The sequence below is a fragment of the Rattus norvegicus genome, chromosome 4 (genome assembly GCF_036323735.1).
Source record: "Rattus norvegicus strain BN/NHsdMcwi chromosome 4, GRCr8, whole genome shotgun sequence".
NCBI classification, from domain to species: domain Eukaryota; kingdom Metazoa; phylum Chordata; class Mammalia; order Rodentia; family Muridae; genus Rattus; species Rattus norvegicus.
The window spans coordinates 148,494,307-148,513,696 of NC_086022.1; the positions used below are offsets into that span (position 1 = coordinate 148,494,307).

General features: G+C 49.0%; 1 protein-coding gene across 14 annotated transcripts in view; it reads right to left on the bottom strand.

Annotated features, from left to right (window-relative positions):
• Atp2b2 (ATPase plasma membrane Ca2+ transporting 2) overlaps window positions 1-19,390 on the bottom strand; it is a 313,447-nt gene that overhangs the window by 44,100 nt on the left and 249,957 nt on the right. For 7 of the 14 annotated variants that reach the window (XR_010065612.1, XR_010065611.1, XM_063285471.1 and 4 more), the window contains 7 exons: window positions 18,348-18,473; window positions 16,553-16,585; window positions 15,314-15,373; window positions 10,150-10,191; window positions 9,224-9,382; window positions 7,131-7,345; window positions 1,935-2,177 (listed from right to left, as the gene is read on the bottom strand). Coding sequence is in view for 12 of the 14 variants with exons in the window: in XM_063285471.1 (XP_063141541.1) it covers window positions 1,935-2,177; window positions 7,131-7,345; window positions 9,224-9,382; window positions 10,150-10,191; window positions 15,314-15,373; window positions 16,553-16,585; window positions 18,348-18,473 (878 nt within the window). In the remaining 2 variants the exon portion in view is untranslated. 14 annotated transcript variants of the gene reach the window in all.

Consider the following 19,390-nt stretch of genomic DNA (forward strand, 5'->3'; position numbering starts at 1 on the left):
GTGAAAATGGTTACCCTGATTCCTCTCTCTGAACCCTGGCTTTTCCTAGCACATCTCTATGAGAGTGGCATTGGCTACCCCACTCAGAGTAATCTCCTGATATACATACTCTGATCAATACAATATGACAAAATACCATAGCGGCAGATCTTAGCCCAGCTCCAGAGTCCCTCACAGCTTCTGTTCTCTCAGAGCCCTGTTGCCTTTCTGACTAGCCCTGACTAGCCCGGCAGAGGAGGTGACACGCAGGGCAGAGCTGAACTAGCCTAAATCCTTCCCTATCAGGACAGATGTCCACCTGAACTGAGAGGCTTGAGGAAGGCCAGGAGAGGGGGGATGAGGCTCAGCTTCAATGCTCAGTGTCTACCACAGGGTCGAGATCTCCCACTAAAGTCCACAGATGCTCATTTCCCTCGGATAAAATGGCACAGTAGAACCTGTGAAGGCCCCACTTCAGCTCATCTCTTGATGGCTGAGACCTAGTGCAGGGTAAACACTAAGAAATGGCTGTTTATCTGCATTGTTAGGATGTAAGGATAAGAAATGAAGCCAGCAGCTCTTCAATGTCCATGCAACTCACTGCAGGGCTGTTTACTTGTGCACACCCCCCGTCCTTTAAATATGAACCCCATGTCAGAACCCTGAAGGTGAGCATGCCGGGAAGTTTCTAGACCTCTTTTTTCTTCCTAATGTGACCCTTCTCTTTTAGTTGGTCTTTAGCTGGACTACTGAGGACAAGTGGCTAAACTTGGCTTGAAAGGAGTCTTAGGGCCCAGGCTCTGATGCATGCGTTTTTGTGTTTGTGCATTGGTATGTGTATGTATGTGTGTGGTGTGTGGTGTGTGTATATGGTATATGTGGTGTGGTGAGTGTGTATGTGTGAGTATGTGTATGTATGTGGTGTGTGGTGTGTGTATATGGTATATGTGGTGTGGTGAGTGTGTGTGTGTGTGTGTGTGTGTGTGTGTGTGTGTGCAGGCAGATTGTGCAAATACACATACATATGTTGACAGCCAGATGACATCAGGTGTTTTCCTCAGGAGTCTTCCAGCATGCTTTTCGAGATGGCATCTCTCACTGGAGCTTGATCAGAAAGCTAGGCTGGCTGGCCACTGAGTCCCAGGGACACACCAGTGCTGGGATTATAGGTGTGTTCCCCAGCCCACTTATGCCATGGCCCACATGTGGATGTCAGGAGTTAATGTTTAGAGTCTGCTCTCTCATTACTGTAAGAGTACAGGAGGGTGAACATGCTGATTGGGCTTGGCGGCAAGCTCCTTTAACTCAATGAGCCACTTCACTGGCCCATATACCTGGCTTTTTCAAAGTGTGTCTGAGTATTGAACTCAGGTCCTTGTACTTGCAAGGCAACTGCTCTACCTGCCCATCTTCCCAGTCTGAGCCAGCATTGATGAAATCAATGGGAGCCTGGAGTCTATTCACACAGAGTACAGACTCTATATAGATGATCAGAGCTCTGAGTTGACTCTGAATTGAAGTAGATATGAGGCAAAAGCTAACCAATTATGGCAGGATGTGGTAGTGCATGCCTTTAAACCTAGCACTCGGGAGGCGGAGACAGGAGGATTTCTGAGTCCCAGGCCAGGGCTACATACTGAAATCATGTCTCAAAAAATGTATCTATTTGTTTTTAAAATCGTGTGTGTGTGTGTGTGTGTGTGTGTGTGTGTGTGTGTGTGTGTTTTTTGAGGGGGTCAATGGCAGGATTTAAAAATAGATATCTAAATTACAACAATCACCAATAAACAACAACAACAACAGCAGCAGCAGCAACAGTTTCTTTTGGTTGCACAAACATTGCAGCCACTGTAGTAGAAGATTAAGAGTTGAGCTGCCTATTTTGTGAGCCTCTCGGAACAAGCAGCTGACCCAGGTACTCTGTCTGCTATGGAGGACGTCCCATGTCTACTTACGAGGATCTTGGTGGTGTAGGCGCTGTTGATGGCAATGGCGTTGACCAGCAGCTCCAACGTCTTGGCATTGATGGAGCTGGGATCAGGGATCTCCTTGTAGTGGACATCACCGACATAGGCCTGCACCACGGTCATGCGGTTGGTGGTCAGCGTGCCTGTCTTGTCTGAGCAGATGGCTGTGGCGTTACCCATGGTCTCACAGGCGTCCAGGTGACGGACCAGGTTGTTGTCCTTCATCATTTTCTAGAGAGTGGATAAGTGAGAGGGAAGCCGGGGAGGAGAGAGAGAGAGAGAGAGAGAGAGAGAGAGAGAGAGAGAGAGAGAGAGAGAGAGAGAGAGAATTCCTGTCTTAGCCTCCTCTTAACCTGCATGGGCAAATGAACTCTGGGTTTATTTAGCCTCATGCGTGGGCCTCCTTTTTATTAATCACTTGGACCATTTAAAATGTGATAGCTGAATCTATTAATTTTCACCACACAAGCCACTCGTTTTCTATTTTGGGAACAGGGTCTCATGCTGCACAGGTTGACCTGGACAGCCAAGGATGACCTTGAACTCACAATCCTCCTGTCTTAAGAGCTGAAATTACAGGTGTGCTCAGCCACATCTGGCTTCCTCTGTATTCATAAAAACAAACCATTTTTAAAGACTTATCTAGTTTATGTGTATGAAGATTTTGCCTGCACCACATATATGACCAATGTCCACAGAGGTCAGAAGAGGGCATCAGAACTCCTGGGACTGGAGTTACAGACAATTGTAAACTACCACGGGGAGCTGAAGCTGAACACCCTGGGAGCACAGCAAGTGCTCTTAACCTCTGAGCCATCTCTCCAGCCTCTTCACCTACATTCTTTTTTTTTTTTTTGAGTTGGGGACCGAACCCAGGGCCTTGCGCTTCCTAGGTAAGCGCTCTACCACTGAGCTAAATCCCCAGCCCCTCACCTACATTCTTTATGGAAGAAATAACAGACAGGATTTAAAAGGATAAGGCTGGGCTACCCTAATTATTCCTAGCTCACTGTAAATGGCCACTCATTTGGTTCTGAATTTCTCAAATGCTTTCTTGCTGCCTGCCAAGAAACCCACCAATTTCACCCTAAGTAGATACATTTAGGACATATATGGGCTTACAGATACAGGAAAATATCTGAAAAATATGAAAACAATAATGGCATTATTGCTAGGTGATAGCGTTGAAAATCTTACTGACTTATTCCAGTCTATAAATCACCTTTTCTGGAATAGAGTGCATAATAAAACCATGTTTGTGTGTGAGTTGGAGTGTGTGTGTGTGTGGTGTCACCTGTGTATGTGTGAGATGGTCAAAGGAGCCTCCTCTGTGGTTCTCTGCTTTATACACTTGAGACAGAGTCTCCCTGAACCGTAGAGCTCTCTGCTTTTTTGGCCAGAAAACTCCAGTCACCTTCTAGTCTGCCTGCTATAAGTATGGGGTGGGATAGTGGGTACAGGCATACACGGCCATACATGGCCACACACAGCTGTTTACATGGGCACTGAGAGTCTGAACTTGGGTCCTCAGGCTTACACAACAAACACTCTTACCACAGAGCCAACTCTGTAACCCCCAATTAATCATGCGTGTATGCACACACATGCATACACTGCATGTAATACAAAAGAAAATGCACATCTCATTTATCAACATCCTTTTCTTTTTAAATTTGTAGTACTATCCTACTGGACCGATTAACATTCATTCCCTTCAGTGCACCTTTCTTTCTGACCAGTTCTATAATCCTAGCGTCTCCTAGATTCTCCCACAAGAAATGAAAGTGACATCATTCTAAGGCAGGTCCTGCTGATGTGCTGACCCCATGTCACAGGAGAGTTTGTCCCCAGAGACAAAATCAAGTGTGCCTATGGATTTGGTTTCCTTGTCCCCCAGAGTAATCCTCTGTTTCAAGGTTAAAAGAGTACAATTGGACCATTTAAACAGACGCCTATGTTACTATAACTGAAATGTAGGATAAAAAGCTACTGTGTTTCCTTTCTTGTATCTTCCCATAGTAGCTCCTGTAAGTGTACAGTGAGTGTCTGATCAATGGCAATCTGAGTTTGCAACAAGCTTCTCAGTCTATTTTCTGGTATTGCTCTATAAGGATCCCATGACACTTGGGAGGAGCCTGGAAATTCACTTTGCAATTGACGAATTCCAGGGAAAGTGAACTGAGCAAGATCACATGTGTGGTGAGAGTGAAGACTGGAGTTTGAGCCCAGCTTTGCCTAACCTAACAGCTCTACCTAACCTAGTAGCTCCCCCTAACCTATCAGCCCCTCCCCCTAACCTACCAACTCCTCCCCAACCTACCAGCCCCTCCCCCTAACCTACCAACTCCTCCCCCAACCTACCAGCCCCTCCCCCTAACCTACCAGCTCCTCCCCCTAGCCTACCAGCCCCACCCCTTAACCTACCAGCTCCTCCCCCTAACCTACCCGCTCAGTCTAACCTGGCAGTCTGGCTCATTCCACACACCAGTCCACCTTCCCTACTGAAGGAGCATTGACCTCTTTTTGGAAGCTAGGTGTGGTGACACAGCCCAGACCTTGGGAGACAGAGAGGCAGGAGGATTGTTGTTAAATTCAAGGTCAGCCTGGGCTGCACAGTATACCTCTATGACAAACAAAACAAAATCTAAAACAAAACGCACAAAAATCTCTCATCAGGACTGTCCAGCATGGTAACTGCTGGGTGATGGGGGACACTTAAAGTGTGGTCCAAAGTGGGTAAGAGATGCTAGATTTCGAAGACTTTATCAAACAGATAACCAAAGGTAACATTGTGTTGATTACATGTTAGATTGTTGATGTTCCTTCAGAGTGGTACCTGTTTTTGAGACAAGGTCTCAGGTATTTCAGCCTGACCTTGAACTTACTGCATAGATGAAGATGACCTTGAATTTCTAATCTTCCTTCCCCACTTCACAAGTATTGGGATCACAGTTTGTGTATTTCCATACCTAGTTTATGTGGTGTTGAGGAGCAAATCCAGAGGCTCCTGCATGCTAGGGAATCGCTCCTACCACTGAGCTATATCCCCAGTCACATTTTGTATTGGATATTTTTTATTTACATTTCAAATGTTATCTCCTTTCCCCTACCCAACCAGCCACCCCTTCCTGCCTCCCTGCCCTGACATTCCCCTACACTGGGTTAGTGGGAGGGGGGTCCAGCCTTGGCAGGACCAAGGGCTTCTCTTCCCTTTGGTGCCCAAAAAGGCCATCCTCTGCTACATATATGCAGCTGGAGCCATGGTCTACCCATGTGTATTCTTTGGGTGATGGTCTAGTCCCTGGGAACTCTGGTTGGTTGGTATTGTTGTTCTTATGTTGCAAACCCCTTCAGCTCCTTCAATTCTTTCTCTAACTCCTCCAATGGGTACCATGTTCTCAGTTCAATGATTGGCTGCTAGCGTTCGCCTCTGTATTTGTTATGCTCTGGCAGAGTCTCTCGGCAGATAGCGATATCAGGCTCCTGTCAGCATGCACTTCTTGGCATCAGTAATAGTGTCCCCCAGTCACATTTTATACTCCACTCCTATGTACGGTTATAGCTGCCCATACTGGTGGCAGTGGAGGCTAGAGATTAACATCGGGTGCCTTTTCTGCCTTATTTTTGAGACAGGGTCTCTCACTGAACCTAGAGCTTGCCATGCCAGCTAGATTGGCTGGCCAGCTTTCAGGATCTGCCTGTGTGGGTCCCCCTCTAAACTGGGGTCACAGCACTGTGGTGACAGGTACATGTTTCCAGGCCTGACCTTTATGTGGATGCTAGGATCTGACCTTGGGTTTTCACACTTACACAGCAAGCATGGAGACAGTTCTCCGGCCTTCTTTATGAAAAGTCAGTCATGGGGCATTTAAAATGACACGTCTGGACTGCGTGGTATTCCTGCTGAGAGGAACTGATGCACCTATGCGCCCACTACTGTGTTCATGTGGTTTTGCCAGTCATGTGACCCGAGATGACCAAAGGTGCCAGAGATAAAAACTTCAGAAGATTCTCAGGCTTAAAACTGTCGGCTCGTGATGTCCCCAAACAGGCTTTGCCAAGCTTCACAGAGACCCTGAGCTCGGTCAATGGGGCCCTCCTCATGGTCGTGTAGGAACTATCCTCACCAGGCAGGCCCTGGGCCCTCAAGGAGCACTGTGTTCTGACCTGTCTGGGCTTTGATTTATGGGAGGGGGTTCCTTTGAGCACTGTGAGAGAAGGAACTGATAAGCACTGTATCCCTTACACCGAACTGCCACTTGCCGGCCCTGGTGGGAGATCACTCTCTATATGAAATTACACCACAGGGCACCGTCCAAATTCTGGCTTGGAAACTGACACTCGTCTTGCCCCCTGGCTAAGTTGCCAAAAGCCATCTCCGTGATATCTTGGTGTTGGGACCCTGGGAAAGAGGATGGGAAACCCCAAGGGAAAAGGAAGAACGTGAGCAGGTAGGACAATCTGGTAGTGGTACCCTGGGCTGGGTTTGTAGCACATGTGCTCTCTGATGGCCACTGCTTCAGCAGGTACATGGTGCTTAGGGATGGTCTTAGATTTCCACTCGGACAGCAAGCATCCAGGTGGTTCATCATCTAACGGCTCACAAATCCTCCTGTGTTTTCAGCAACCCCTGCCTGAAGGGTAGCAGCTCCCTGTGTGGTTTTGCTCATGCATTCTGCACCTTAGGCCACGACCTGCTGGGTTTGGTTGGGATGGGGTTGTGTTCTGGCTTGTACAGTGACGTCTCCATTTGACAGTTGCAGTACTGTGGCCTCGGGCTTGCCAGTTAAGTGATCTGTCACCGAGTCGTACTCCAGTGCCATTTTATTTTGTAAGTCTGAGTTGTCAATACGGATCTAGGAGACAGTTTATGATAGGTATAGATTTCTGGCTTCTTTTTGAGAAAAATGCTGAAGGTCTGGCCAGCCCAGGTTGCAGCCCCATAAAGCCAGGCTTTCTGGGTCTAAATAATGAGATCTCCTATGTGGCCAGGGCCTCACTCTTGGTTTGCATTACGCTTCTGAAGGTGTCTGAATCTGGGGCACTTGCCCGAATCCTCTCTCCAAATGCAATCTCACACTTGGTAGCCCATCTACAAGTACTAGCACCATGCCCTCCCTACTTCCCTGTTGGCCCCAGCTGGGACTGCCTCAGGCACCTAACTCTGCTCTTCCCCTCTCTTACCTTCACGGAATAGGCCAGTGAGATGGTGACAGCCAGAGGGAGGCCCTCGGGCACAGCGACCACCAGCACCGTCACACCAATGATGAAGAACTTGACGAAGTACTGCACGTAGACCGGTGTGCACTCCGTCAGCCACGGCTTCTTGTTGACCACGAAGGTGTCCACGGTGAAGTAGAGCACCAGGATGATCACCGTGATGGCCGACATCACCAGGCCTGTGACATGGGGACACCTGCTCAGAGGGCTTCCAGGGGGAGTGTGAGATGTTCACTAAACTGCTTCTGGAGGCCTCTTGGGTAGACCTCGGCTAATCTGCTAGCTGCTCTTCCTTGCTTTGTGGCCAGGAGCTTTGCTTTGATTCGCAGGGAGCCTTAGTTGCCTCTTCTGGATGATGAGGCATAGGGAGAAGTGTTCCTTTCTGGGGTTCTGAAACGCTCACGTGGAAATATGGTGTCTGTCCCCATGATACTCAGCCACACTAAAAACATGTGGCTAGGGAACACGTGAGTATGTCAAGAGCCACCTTTATACAGCTGTCACAGAATAAAGAGGTAAGGCGGAATGTTTTACTCATTCACCGAACAAGCACCTTTGAGAGCCTGCGACATGGCAGGTGCATGGTACATCCTCATTTAGGACACAGGGATCTGCAATAACAAAGACAGACACCCTACCCAGGAAGCGTGTGTGTGCCACCACTACAGACACAGACTGATGCCGTGAGGAAAAGTGACAGGAAGATGTGGCTACTAAGAGTGGCTGCTGTAGCTAGCATGGCCAGGGTGTCATCTTAGAGGAGGTGATATTAGAAAAGGCTTCAGGCATGTATGTTGTTCTTGGGGAGAGTGTCCCAGATGGAGGGAACAGATATTTTTGGATGAGGGAACAGGGACTCAGACAGGGGGAATGACTTGCTAAGGCCATGCTGCAGCTCAAGACATACACTTGGTTCTTGGGGTCCCTCCTGCCAGATCTGAGCTGCAGACTCAGCTTGGAGTTGCCCATCCATAAATCAGCCCCAGAGGAAGGCAGTGGAAGGCTGGGAGCCCAGGATGCCTGTGAACTTTATCTCTGGCAGGGTGGAGAGGGGACTGAGATCCTCAGAGGCCAAGAGGCTGTCATCACTTAGTTTCCTGGTCCCTCAGTACCGCATGCTACTGTGGAGTCACTTGCCTGTGCCAGCAACAGCAGGGAGGGGGAAATCCCTGGGCCCCTATCTCCCCACCCTGGCTCCAGCTGTGAGCATCAGAGCCTGGCTCTATCCCGCCTGACAGCCGCAGAGGCGGGAGCCAAGCTCCCGGCAGCCCAGAGAGCTGTCACCAGGTTTAAATATAGACCACTGAGCCTATAATTTGCAGCTGTCCCCTGCTGCGCTGTCTTTAATTAGAAATGGAGACAGTCACAGAGGCCTCGGTAGCCAGGTGGGAGGTCTTGCCTTTCATATATCCTCGGTGCAAGGGGAGGTCAAGGCTGTGCTGCAGAACTGGGGCTCACCTTGCAGCTGGGCTTGGCTCCCTGGGCCCGGAGACTGCCACAGCTATCACCTGCAGCTAATGTCTCAGTTGGGAAGCCTGGGCTGCTCGCTGGAGCTCAGATAAGTCCTTCTGCATGGGCGTCTGGCTCTGCCCCAACCCCTTCACCCTTCCTTCTGCACCATAGCTAGCGTGGGCATTATCAAGTCCAAATCCATTCTGGCTTTCTCTTGCTGTTACCCCTTCCACATTTCTCCGCTGTCCTCGGGATAAAGTCTTGGCCGTCTGGAACTATAGGCTGTACAGGATATGTCTCCCACTATATGAGCCACAGGCTAAGTCCCCTGTCTAAATGGTCGTCTTTAATTCTCAAAGCGACCTGCCATAATGTGACAAAAAATATCCCCAGTTACAGAGACAGGGACTTGGAACTGGGGAAAGCCGCCAGCTCAAATCCTCAGGGCTGGGTCTGTGGCAGTCTATTTGCAGAGCCAGGCTTCTTATATCCAGAGCAGGGCAGGCCACCAGGACTGCTGGAATCAAGGTTCTTCTTTTACTTGTGAGAAGACAGAGGGCAGAACGGGGCAGGGGTCAGAAGGGAGGTCCTTGCTGTGAACTCACCCGCCTTGCCTATCTGCACAGCCAGCTTGGTGAGCTTGCCCTGAAGCACCGACTTCTCTTTCTTGTGCATGTTGGCTTTCTTCTTGTCATCTGCATCACCGCCCTCCGCACTCTTCAGAGGCTGCATTTCCATAGCAGCTGCCCCATCCTGCTGCTTGGCTGTAGGGGCAGAGCATGCATGTGCACACAGACACACACATGCAGGTTAGCCTAGAGGCGGGGATGCTTAGCACCCACCCTGCCTGCCCAGTAGAAATGCCCATGCCCCATCTGGGACCTGCATGGCCAGCAAAGAAGCCTCGGGTTGGACCCACCCCTTCCAGCTGCAGTGTCTGGGTCCCAGTAGTCCCTGGGACCTGGGATGAGAGATATGTTTGGGATTTTTATAGGAAAGGGATCTACCCTAGATTCCCAGCAGGACAGGGCTGAACCACGACCCCACCCGAAATGGGCCCTTGGCCCTCTCACAATCAGATTGAAAGAGAAGGGCTCCCCTGGGCATTCTTGAGGCCGACTTGTTGGGTTGCTAGGGAGTTAATCACAGAAAGGACACGAAACAAGGCTTTAAAAGAAAGTAAGGTGTCCCAGGCACAAGTGCTAAGCCCCCATCTCTGGTTAAGGGATCCTTGTCATTGTGACATGGACAGAAGGACCCATGGTTCTTTTGACCAGAGGCCAGCCAACCCTCTACCTGTAATAGACTCTAAGAGCCAACTTCCAGACCCCAGCTGATAGGTGGGTTTGGGAGATGCTGACCCTGGTACATCCTCTACCTCACTATGACACCTCTTTGTCTTACCCAGTATTATGAGAATCATGGCTGCACCCCAAAAGCTGCCAGAGCTCCCCACAGGTGTGGGTGCATCTGCCTCTGGCCCCGGTATATCCCTATCTCTGTGTGACTCTAGCCCCACGGCTGCAGTTACCTTTGCTCTGGCTGCTGTCGGCACTGCCATCCTGCATTTTACCTACACAACAGAGAATTTCAACAAACAACAGGCAGCACAGGTCATCACGAGGACGCAACAGACCACAGACACTCATGTCACAGACAGGAAGGGCTAAGGTGCTCAGGGATGCTGAGGAGATCTGGAATGAAGGCCAGCCTGGCCATCATGTTAGCCACGGGGGCTGTGGGGGTGGAAGGCTCTTGATTCTCTCTGGGGCTGGTTGTGGGGGTGTTTCTGTTGGAACAGCCTTGGCCTGCAGTGTTTTATAGATGAAAAGAATGAGCTAGAAAGGAAAAGGAACCATAGTCTGCACACAGGAAGCAGAGGGAGGCTCCCAGGGCCCCAAACTGAGCCTGGCATGATGCTTATGACTGAAAGGAGGGAAAGAGAAACGTTCAAGTCTTTCCTTCCTCCCTCTCTCCCTCCATTCTTTTCTCCCTCCCATCCCTGTGCAGTAATCGGGATTTGAACCTATGGCTTTGTATACACTAGGGAGACAACTCTACCACTATGCTATAACCCTGGCCCTTTTATGTTTTATTTTTGAGACAAGGTCTCCTGGTTCACCTTTTAGCTACATCACTTTTATTTTCTGAGAGAGAGAGAAAGAGAGAGAGAGAGAGAGAGAGAGAGAGAGAGAGAGAGAGAGAGAATGGAGAGGAGTGGAGGTCAACATGTCCCTTTGTCCCCTGTTTTGGGCTGGGTAGATTATCTTCTGAAGCACAGGATGCCGGACACCAAGGACACCCCTGTCTAAAATCCCGTAGAGAGTACAGGGCATGGGGTGAGCAAGGGGTCCCCAGAATGGTCACTGAGGTCTGTGGGGATGTCCTGGTCCTGGGAGGAAGCCACTAGTCCCTGGAAAAGAGGTCTTCAGCAGTGGCTCCAGCTTCACAGACTGGCTAGCATTAGCCAGTGGCTATACTGGATGCTACGGGTCATGCCAGGGTCTGATGCCGCCTGCTATGGGGGAAGGGCTGGGTGTGGGGCCTTTTTTCTGCCATCACTGCTGCCTGGGAACCCCTGTCCCAGCCTAGGCCAGTGTGGTCATGCACGGAGGCTGCTTCTTCTTGCTTGAGATACCTGCTTTCGGCTGTGCCTTCCTGTCCACTAGGCCTGTGCTATCCACTGAAATTTTCTATAGCTTTGGTCCCTCAGGAGGGGTGGGAGAAGGCTGTCTACCCATGGTATCTACTGCCAAGGCCACCAGGCTCTAGGTTCACATGATCTCCATGCCTTCATCCAATGCAGTGGTTCTCAACTTTTCTAACACTGTTACCCTTGGTCTCCTCACTACTTCACAACTGTAATGTTGCTACGGTTACAAATCATGATATAAGTATGGTTTCACACAATTGGCAGGTCAAGAAACACTGCTGTAGTGTTTATCACTGTCTTTTCTGAGAAGGATGTTCCTGGCAGGCTCCCAGAAACCAGGGCTCTGAGAGGGAGGTGACTGTCAAGGCAGGTTGCTTTGGAGTGTTTCAATGCCGCTGTTTCTTCTGCCAATACAACTCTGAGCCCAGGGCAGGGGGCTCGTAGTGGCACTGTGAGGGGTTCCTGAGAATCTCATCTCGACACCAATCAGCTCCATAGCTTTGCCTCTCCTCGTCCGTTCCCACCTTGGTGAAGTGGGGTGATGTATCTAAACTCTGGTAGCAGATATCTGGGGTTTTACATTCAAAACAGCGACTTCCAGAGTCCAGCCTTCAGCTGACTGCAGACATTTCTGCAAGTGCCATGTCTTGTCAGGCCCTTCAAGGTCAGGTGAGAGGAACTGTCAACCTTTTAATCTTATTGATGAGAAAGCTGAGGCCGATGGAAGTCCATAGGTATCTTGTCTTCACAGAGCACCTCCAAAATAGCCCTGGAGCTTTGAGATCAGCTTGCTACCGTCACTGTGGTTGCTTGGTGGGTGACTCAGACAGACCCCAGGTCACTAATTGCTATCCATAACTCATCAGAGGGTCTCAAACCCACCTGGAGTTTCAGGATAAAAATCCTTCTTGTCCTATTATAAAATGCTTTCTTTTGGATTAAAAACAGCATGAAGAAAAGTTTTTTTTTTAAAAGAGAAAAGAATAACCAGCAACAATTATATTTTGTTTCTTATAATAATTTCACTAACTGGGGTAAGGGGTGCCAGAGGACTGGGCTCCCAGAAGCACCTCTGGATGCCAGAAGGGCTTGTTTTACCTCTTATTACCAGATATCCTACCTGCTGCATGTGGCCATTAATCTCAGCGATTCTCTCTTTTATTGCCATAGCGATTACATGTCCAGACAAATAATCACCGATGCACACTCTGGAGGGAGGGAGCTGTATCTGGGAGGGAGCGCTTTGCTGCAGATGGCCTGCTTTGTCAGAAGCAAGGGACTTATTAAACTGGTGCCCACCTGGCCCTGCATTGCACTGTGGCAGCCGGCCCTCACTAGGGACCCAGAAGATGGGGCTGAGAATGAGAGAGAGGAACAGGGATGGGGTGAATGAGGTCTCCCAGTCTCTGCTCTGTATATATTCTAGATGGGCTCATCTTGACGCTGGAAGATCCCCAGACAGAATACAGTAAACAGGCTTTGGTGGGGACAGGTTACAGGCTAGGAGACCTTGGAAAAGTCACTTCTCTCCTCTGCTCTGTGAAATGGGCTCATGCTGAGGAAACCATGTGCTGAGCCCTCAGTTTTGATTGACAGTGTGATGTGCACAAGTGTAGAAGAAAATAATGAAATAAAAACAGCGATTGTGATGCCTCTACCTTTCGGATGCGGAACTGGGAGGGTCACAGTTAGGGAGCCACTGCCTTTATTTCTGTGGCTGTTGTGTTTTTCTTTCCTATTATCAGAGAAAGTTTGAGTCGGAGAAAGGAGGTGAGATTATGGTGGGTTCTCTCATTGCCCCAGGCTCGGTCACCAGCTCTCTGTGCTTCCTTCTAAAGTCAGTTCTACAGTTCAAGTTCTCATTTGTTGGCCTGGATTGGGCTCTGGTGGCCTGCTTGCCTGCTTTTCTTCCTTCTGTCTTTCCTGTCCCTCCCTCCCTTCCTCCCTTCCTACCTTCCTTCTTTCCTTTTTTTCTCAGGGTCCTCTGATCAATCTTTTATAGAGAATACTATGTCGATGCTAAGCAAATGCCTGACCATTGAGCTAGGTCCCCAGCCATTGAAATCTTTCACACAGGACCCTCCCTACTCTGTAGCCCAGGCTGGACTCAAATTTATGATCTTCCCGTCTGCTAGGAAGCCTGTCTCCTAAGTGTTAGAATTATAGATCCACATCACCACACCCAGCCCTCAAATGTCTTTGATTAGAAGATCATTTTCCTGGTGTGTGTGTGGGGAATCTCTTCATTTCCTTGGAAAACCTGTAAGACACATTTCTTTGTGGAATCCTGGATTGACTGGAGGGAAGACACAGCCCAGAGCCAAGCATGTCTGTGTTCTGGGTTTACAGGCCCATTCTGCTACTTTACCTATTTTTATTTTATTTTTATATGTGTGAGGGTTTTGTCGGTATGTATGCTGTGTACCACAAGTGTGCCGGGAGCCCGCGGAGGTCAGAAGAGGGTGCTGGATCCTCCCTGCTTGTGTGTGAGGAGCTACAGGCAGTTTTGAGCAGCCTGTGGTGAGACTCCAGGGCTTTTATGTTGCTGTCTTGTTTGGGGATCTGTGCAGCCCTGGCTGTCCTGGAACTCACTATGTAGACCAGGCTGGCCTTGGGCTCACAGAGACCCACCTGCTTCTGCCTCCTGAATGCTGGGATTAAAGGAATGTGCCACCACGCTGGGATTAGACTAGTGCCCTCATTTCCTTGAGTCTCAGTCTCTCATCCTTCATATCCAAAGCCTGGTCACAGGGCTGTCAGGAGGATGAAAGAGATAGAGAACAGGAAACAATAGCGGCAGAAAACAAAGCTCCTCATCCTCTCTGGGCTCCTTTTCTACTGGAACTGGCTGTTTTAGACGATGCCTGTATACTCCTCTCCTGGAGAAAGTGGGTTCTTGGTTCCTTCTAACTCAGCTGTGGGTTTGCCCATGCTGGATCTTCCTGTCACCTCTCAGCCACCCTCCCTGTTGCTTGACACCACCCACAACCCCAGCTGCTTTCCTTCCTCCTCCTGGGCTTGAAATAGACCCGCACTAGAATTAGCAACTGCTTGCAGAAGTGCCTTGTGCAACCCCTGACTTCTTCTGGGTGGGTCTGTTGGTTGCTTTGAAGGCAGGTAGGTTGGCTAGAGGTGTAGGGTGTAGGGTAAGAGGATGGGGTGGGTCCAGGTATTCACATTCTGCAGGAGGGGTGGGAAGTGAACTACAGAATGGATAAGAACCATGGCCAGCGCTTAGCGATGGACACTCTGGCCCTTGCTTTGACTTCTCTGGTAGTATTTTCACAGCCAAACCCTAATGTCTCGAGCATCAAGGTGTGGCCTTAAGTGGTTAACACAGGACCTAATGGGGACACAGGTGGTGTCTGATGATGGTGGACAGTGGAGATCCCTAGAGCAAGCGGTTACAATCCTCCATGGCTGTGTATGTGGAGAGAATAATGAAGACCCAGGGACATGAGCAGCCACCCCAGGGAAGTAAGAATACAGAGACCCTTAGATGCTCCAGCCCAGGCACCAGGGAGACACACTAGTCCACACTAGAAGGACAGACTAGGCCCAAGTCCCACAATCCTCAATACCTGCTGGCTTGGCAAGAGAGAAGAGAAAGAGACTGAGGAAGAAATGTCTGTCTGTGGTCAGCCATGCTAGGTGGGGTTAAAAGGCTGAATTCCAGCCTGAGTCTCCGCCTTTGGGGAGTTTCGGAGGAGGCTTGGATATTTTGCTAGGGACCCAGATGCTGACTTCTGGTTAGTTCCTGACCTGAGGTAATGTTCTAAAACCAGAGCTAGAACCATGCTTAAGGGGAGCCACACTGGGTAGCATACTGCTTCTTGTGAGTCCAGAAACCAAGGTCATGTGGAGTTGACTTCCTGGGTCATGGTCCTGCTTTTAAGTATCTGTCCCACATGGGAGGGAGAGTGTTCTGGGGAGGCCATGCATGTCGGAGGTCTGTGGGACCCAGGATAGGGAAAGCCTCAAGTAGGGGGTAGAGAAGAAGACACCCAGCAACCCAGCCCGAGAGCTCGCCGTGGAGACGTACCATTGACTAGGCTGGCATTTGCGCTACCTGCAGCGTTTGCAGGTGCTGCGCCGTCGGCCGCTGTGGGGGTGGGAGGGATGGAAAATGCAATGTCACAATGGAGAAGGCGACCACAGAGACATGAACCTACTGGGGATAATCACGTCTTATTCTTAAAAAAAAAAAAAAAACTCTGCTGGAAAGTGAGGAACTCAAATTGGGGATGGGGGTGAAATGTTCCTATGGATGTCACAGGGGAGGGTGGGGACTGAGACTCAGGCATGGAGTGTGGTCAGATGCTCAGGCGGGATGGCTCTTTATTAGTTATTTATTTTTGAGACAAGGATTCACTGTGTAGCTCTCTGGCTGGCCTGGAGCTGGCTCTGTAGACCAGGCTGGCCTTGAACTCACAGAGATCCACCTGTCTCTGCTTCCCAAGTGCTGGGATTAAAGGATACCACACAACCAGTTGGGATGGCACTTCTATGGTGACATCTGGACTGCGCTGGCTCGGCTGGTCAGGTGGGAACACCATGGAATAAGAAAGTCTCCTGATTTAAAACGCTCAGTGAGTGGTATATGGCCTAAACAGTTAGTTTTAAGGGGCCTTCTTAGTGACCACCATTGCTGTGCCCCTGAAGAACTGCTGTTAATGGTGGTAATTTAGGATCAGGCCACTGTCCACCACTTCCTTCTCCTTCCCTGACCAGCTCATTGAAGATCACTGTAGTAATCCCCATGTGAGATGTCTCACCCAAAGGGGGATTCTAGATGTTTCCTTTTAGATCAGGGAGATCTTAACTTAAACATTACAAATGGTATAGTACTACCAAGTTCACCTCTATGGAGTTCTTTCTTGGGCTGGGGATATGGTTATATGTGAAGCAAGAGGAAGGGACAATAGTGAGCGAGGTGGACACACTGTGTGCTTGGACTCACACAGGAGTTGAGACTGCTCAGTAGGTACGTTATTTGGTTGTGGGGCAGGTGTGCTATGATGACAAGAAAGTCACTGCGTGCTAGTGTGTGGCGCTTCCGTGGAGGAGCCATTTGGCCTGGGACATAAGGGCAAGGGGGAAGAGTGAATTTTTTCTTGCACTGCTGGGTTGGAATACAGGAGAACACAGATATCCTGTGGATATGTAGGGGATAATCTCGAGTAGGCATGGGGTCTACTCAAACTATGTACTGCTGATCTAGGGGCCCACAACTGCAGCTATTCCTAAAAGCCCATCTTCCCTGAGGGTTGTCTTACTGTACCTGGTAGCTGAAGGCCATCCCCCTTCTTCACACCTGTGTGATGATTTTTGAGACATGTTAATGAAGGAGAAGCACATACAACCTCGTGTGCATACCACACCAGACCAACACACACACACACACACACACACACACACACACACACCTGCACACACCCGCATGCACGCACGTGCTCGCATCCACATGTACACTATGCATGCACACATGCACGTATACACACGCACACACATACACACATACCATGCATGCACACATGCGCACACACATGCATGTGTACACACACATGCATGAACACACACAATACACGCACGCATGCATACACATGCACACACATGTGCACACACACCCCTGCACATGAGACCATCCTGCACGCTGAGCTGTGTCTCAGGTTGACATGATGGGATGGGAAGTCCACGGGGTTCAATTCTGGCTCTTCTGCCACAAGTCCTTCATATTTCACCTTGACTCCCTACACAAAACTGAATCTTGTACCTCAGTATTCTGGTTCATTTCAGCAAGGGACCCTGAATGGTACCCAAGGGGCCACTGATGCCTGTCTTCCTCATGACATTGTCAAATATAGGATTCATCTGCAAGAGCTTCTGGGTATCTCCCCAGCCAGACCCCAGAGATGTTGGAACATGGTTTTCAAACTACTGCATTCCACCAACTTCTTAGCTTTGTCTTATTGCTTACACTTAGTTAGTCTATTCACCCTGGCTACAGGTTCTTATTCACTCATAAGATCCTGTCCCAATACCTGCTGGGACTCTCAGCCAAGACTTTGCCCCATTTTGAACTCAGCCCCACTTCACTCTTTTGGTCTAGATTTCCCAGCTAACAGTGAAGCGTCACTGTTAATGCTCAGCATTAAAGGGACAGCTGTGACCCTAGGGGACACACTGGAAAGGAATTCTTCCCTCAGGTACCAGCATCCTTCAGCCCCGATGCAGGTTTTGTGTTCCAGTGCCCTCTGAGCATGAGTACCATACCTGCTTGAACTTGGGGAGGGCCATCTGCCCTGTTATCAACCTTTCCCAAGCTCCCAGAAGATCAGAATGTTGGGGAATCTTCCCTAGCACTTAGGAAAGGAGTCAAAGGGCTGACAGTCTTAGAGGGCACTGTGCCGGAGCCTGAGTGTGGATTCCAGCTAAAGAGTTGGCTGTTCTGGCCTTTGGGCTCAGGACTTTTTGTGTGAGCATCTTTCCTCTAATTTGGAAGGTATTTGTATCACAGACTGCTACTCACCGCACTGAGGGACACCAGGTAACGAGGACTTTTACTTTGAAAGGGGAAGTGGAACCAGGACGTGGGCATGGTGAGTTCCTGGGGAATCAGAGCAGTAAGCATGGGACCAATTTCAACTACCTTCCCAAGAATCACCTCTGCCCATGCCTTTCACTGTGCTTTGCTGGATAGATTGAAAACTCTGTTGGTAGAATTAACAATGTCAGAAGGGGATTTCTATTTAATAGTGAAGTGATGGGGAACCAGCCATTCTGGCTGCTTCTACTGCTGGAGCCTGGAGATTGAATGACATGCCCAGCATCCTGAGCCCAACCTTAAGGGAAAGGAGGAGCCTCTGTGACATGACTAGACAAGACAAAGACTAGGGAAGATGGAACATATAGAACCCACCCAACTCTAGCAGACCCTGAGGACAAAGGTGGCAGCTATTGTCACAGGGCATGGTGAAGCAAGTGCTCTATAATGTGGAGTGAACAGATAAATGGAAAATGTGGCCTTAAAAGCTCCTTTTCTGGTTTTTTTGAGTGTGTGTATGTAGGAGGCTTACCTTTTTTGTCTTTCTTCTCTTCCTCTTCACCACCAGCCCCAAGCAGGGTAAATATGATGCCAGTTTGAGAGTTGACACCCACAGCAGTCACCACCATCCGTCCTGAGCCTTCCATCACATGAGTTCCTGAGGAAGGTATAGCCTGGTTACTATCACATGAAGACTCCTTCACAAATGAACAGAAGGAACAGGTATCCATCAGCTTGTAGTACCTTGCTCACTGAGATAATGAATGACACTTTCAGTTAGAGATGGGCTTGAGACATTATTACAAGATTGCTCTTAGTTCTCTGTTCTACAGAAGATACAGGCCCAGGACCTCCTATGGTGGCCTTGACAGTCACTTTCTACTTGCCTCTATCCCTCACTTCTTCTCCCACCATTCTTATAGGCCAAGCAGGTGACATTTTCTTCTTATGGATAATATTTAGAATCAAGCCTCATTCTGCAACCAAGAAGAAATGAGAACTAAGGCCTAAAGAGTACTGCTGAGGACTGGTTCACCTTCCCTCCTAATGGAGAATTCAGGGGTCTGTGAACCAAGATGAGAAAACCTCAAATCATACAATGCTTTCATGAACCTCAAAGTGAAATTCAGTGTTTTCTCCCCATTATAAATGAATATAACAAATGAAACCTATCACCAATAACTGCACACACATAATTGTAGATACATTATAGACTCCAGGTTCTTTTCTTTTGACTTACAGCTGTGGTGGATGCTGACTATCATCCTTCTGACAGTAGACTAGTATTTACCTTCCTAGTGGATCTTGTTTTGTGTGCTACTATAGAAACACAGACATGACTGTGCTACACACTTAAAAAATACTTTGTTTCAATATAACTGGTTTCTGTAAGCCATCCTGTGCGTTGTGTTTTATGACCTTCCAAGTTTTATGCTGAAGAGGTGGGTATACAGTACCATCAGATTCCCTGGGGCATTCATTTTGCAAGGAAGAAAATTCCAGGCACATTTCCTAGAAAGTTACCACTACTGTTATTGTTGTTGTCATGGTTATTATTTGAGATACTAGGGATTA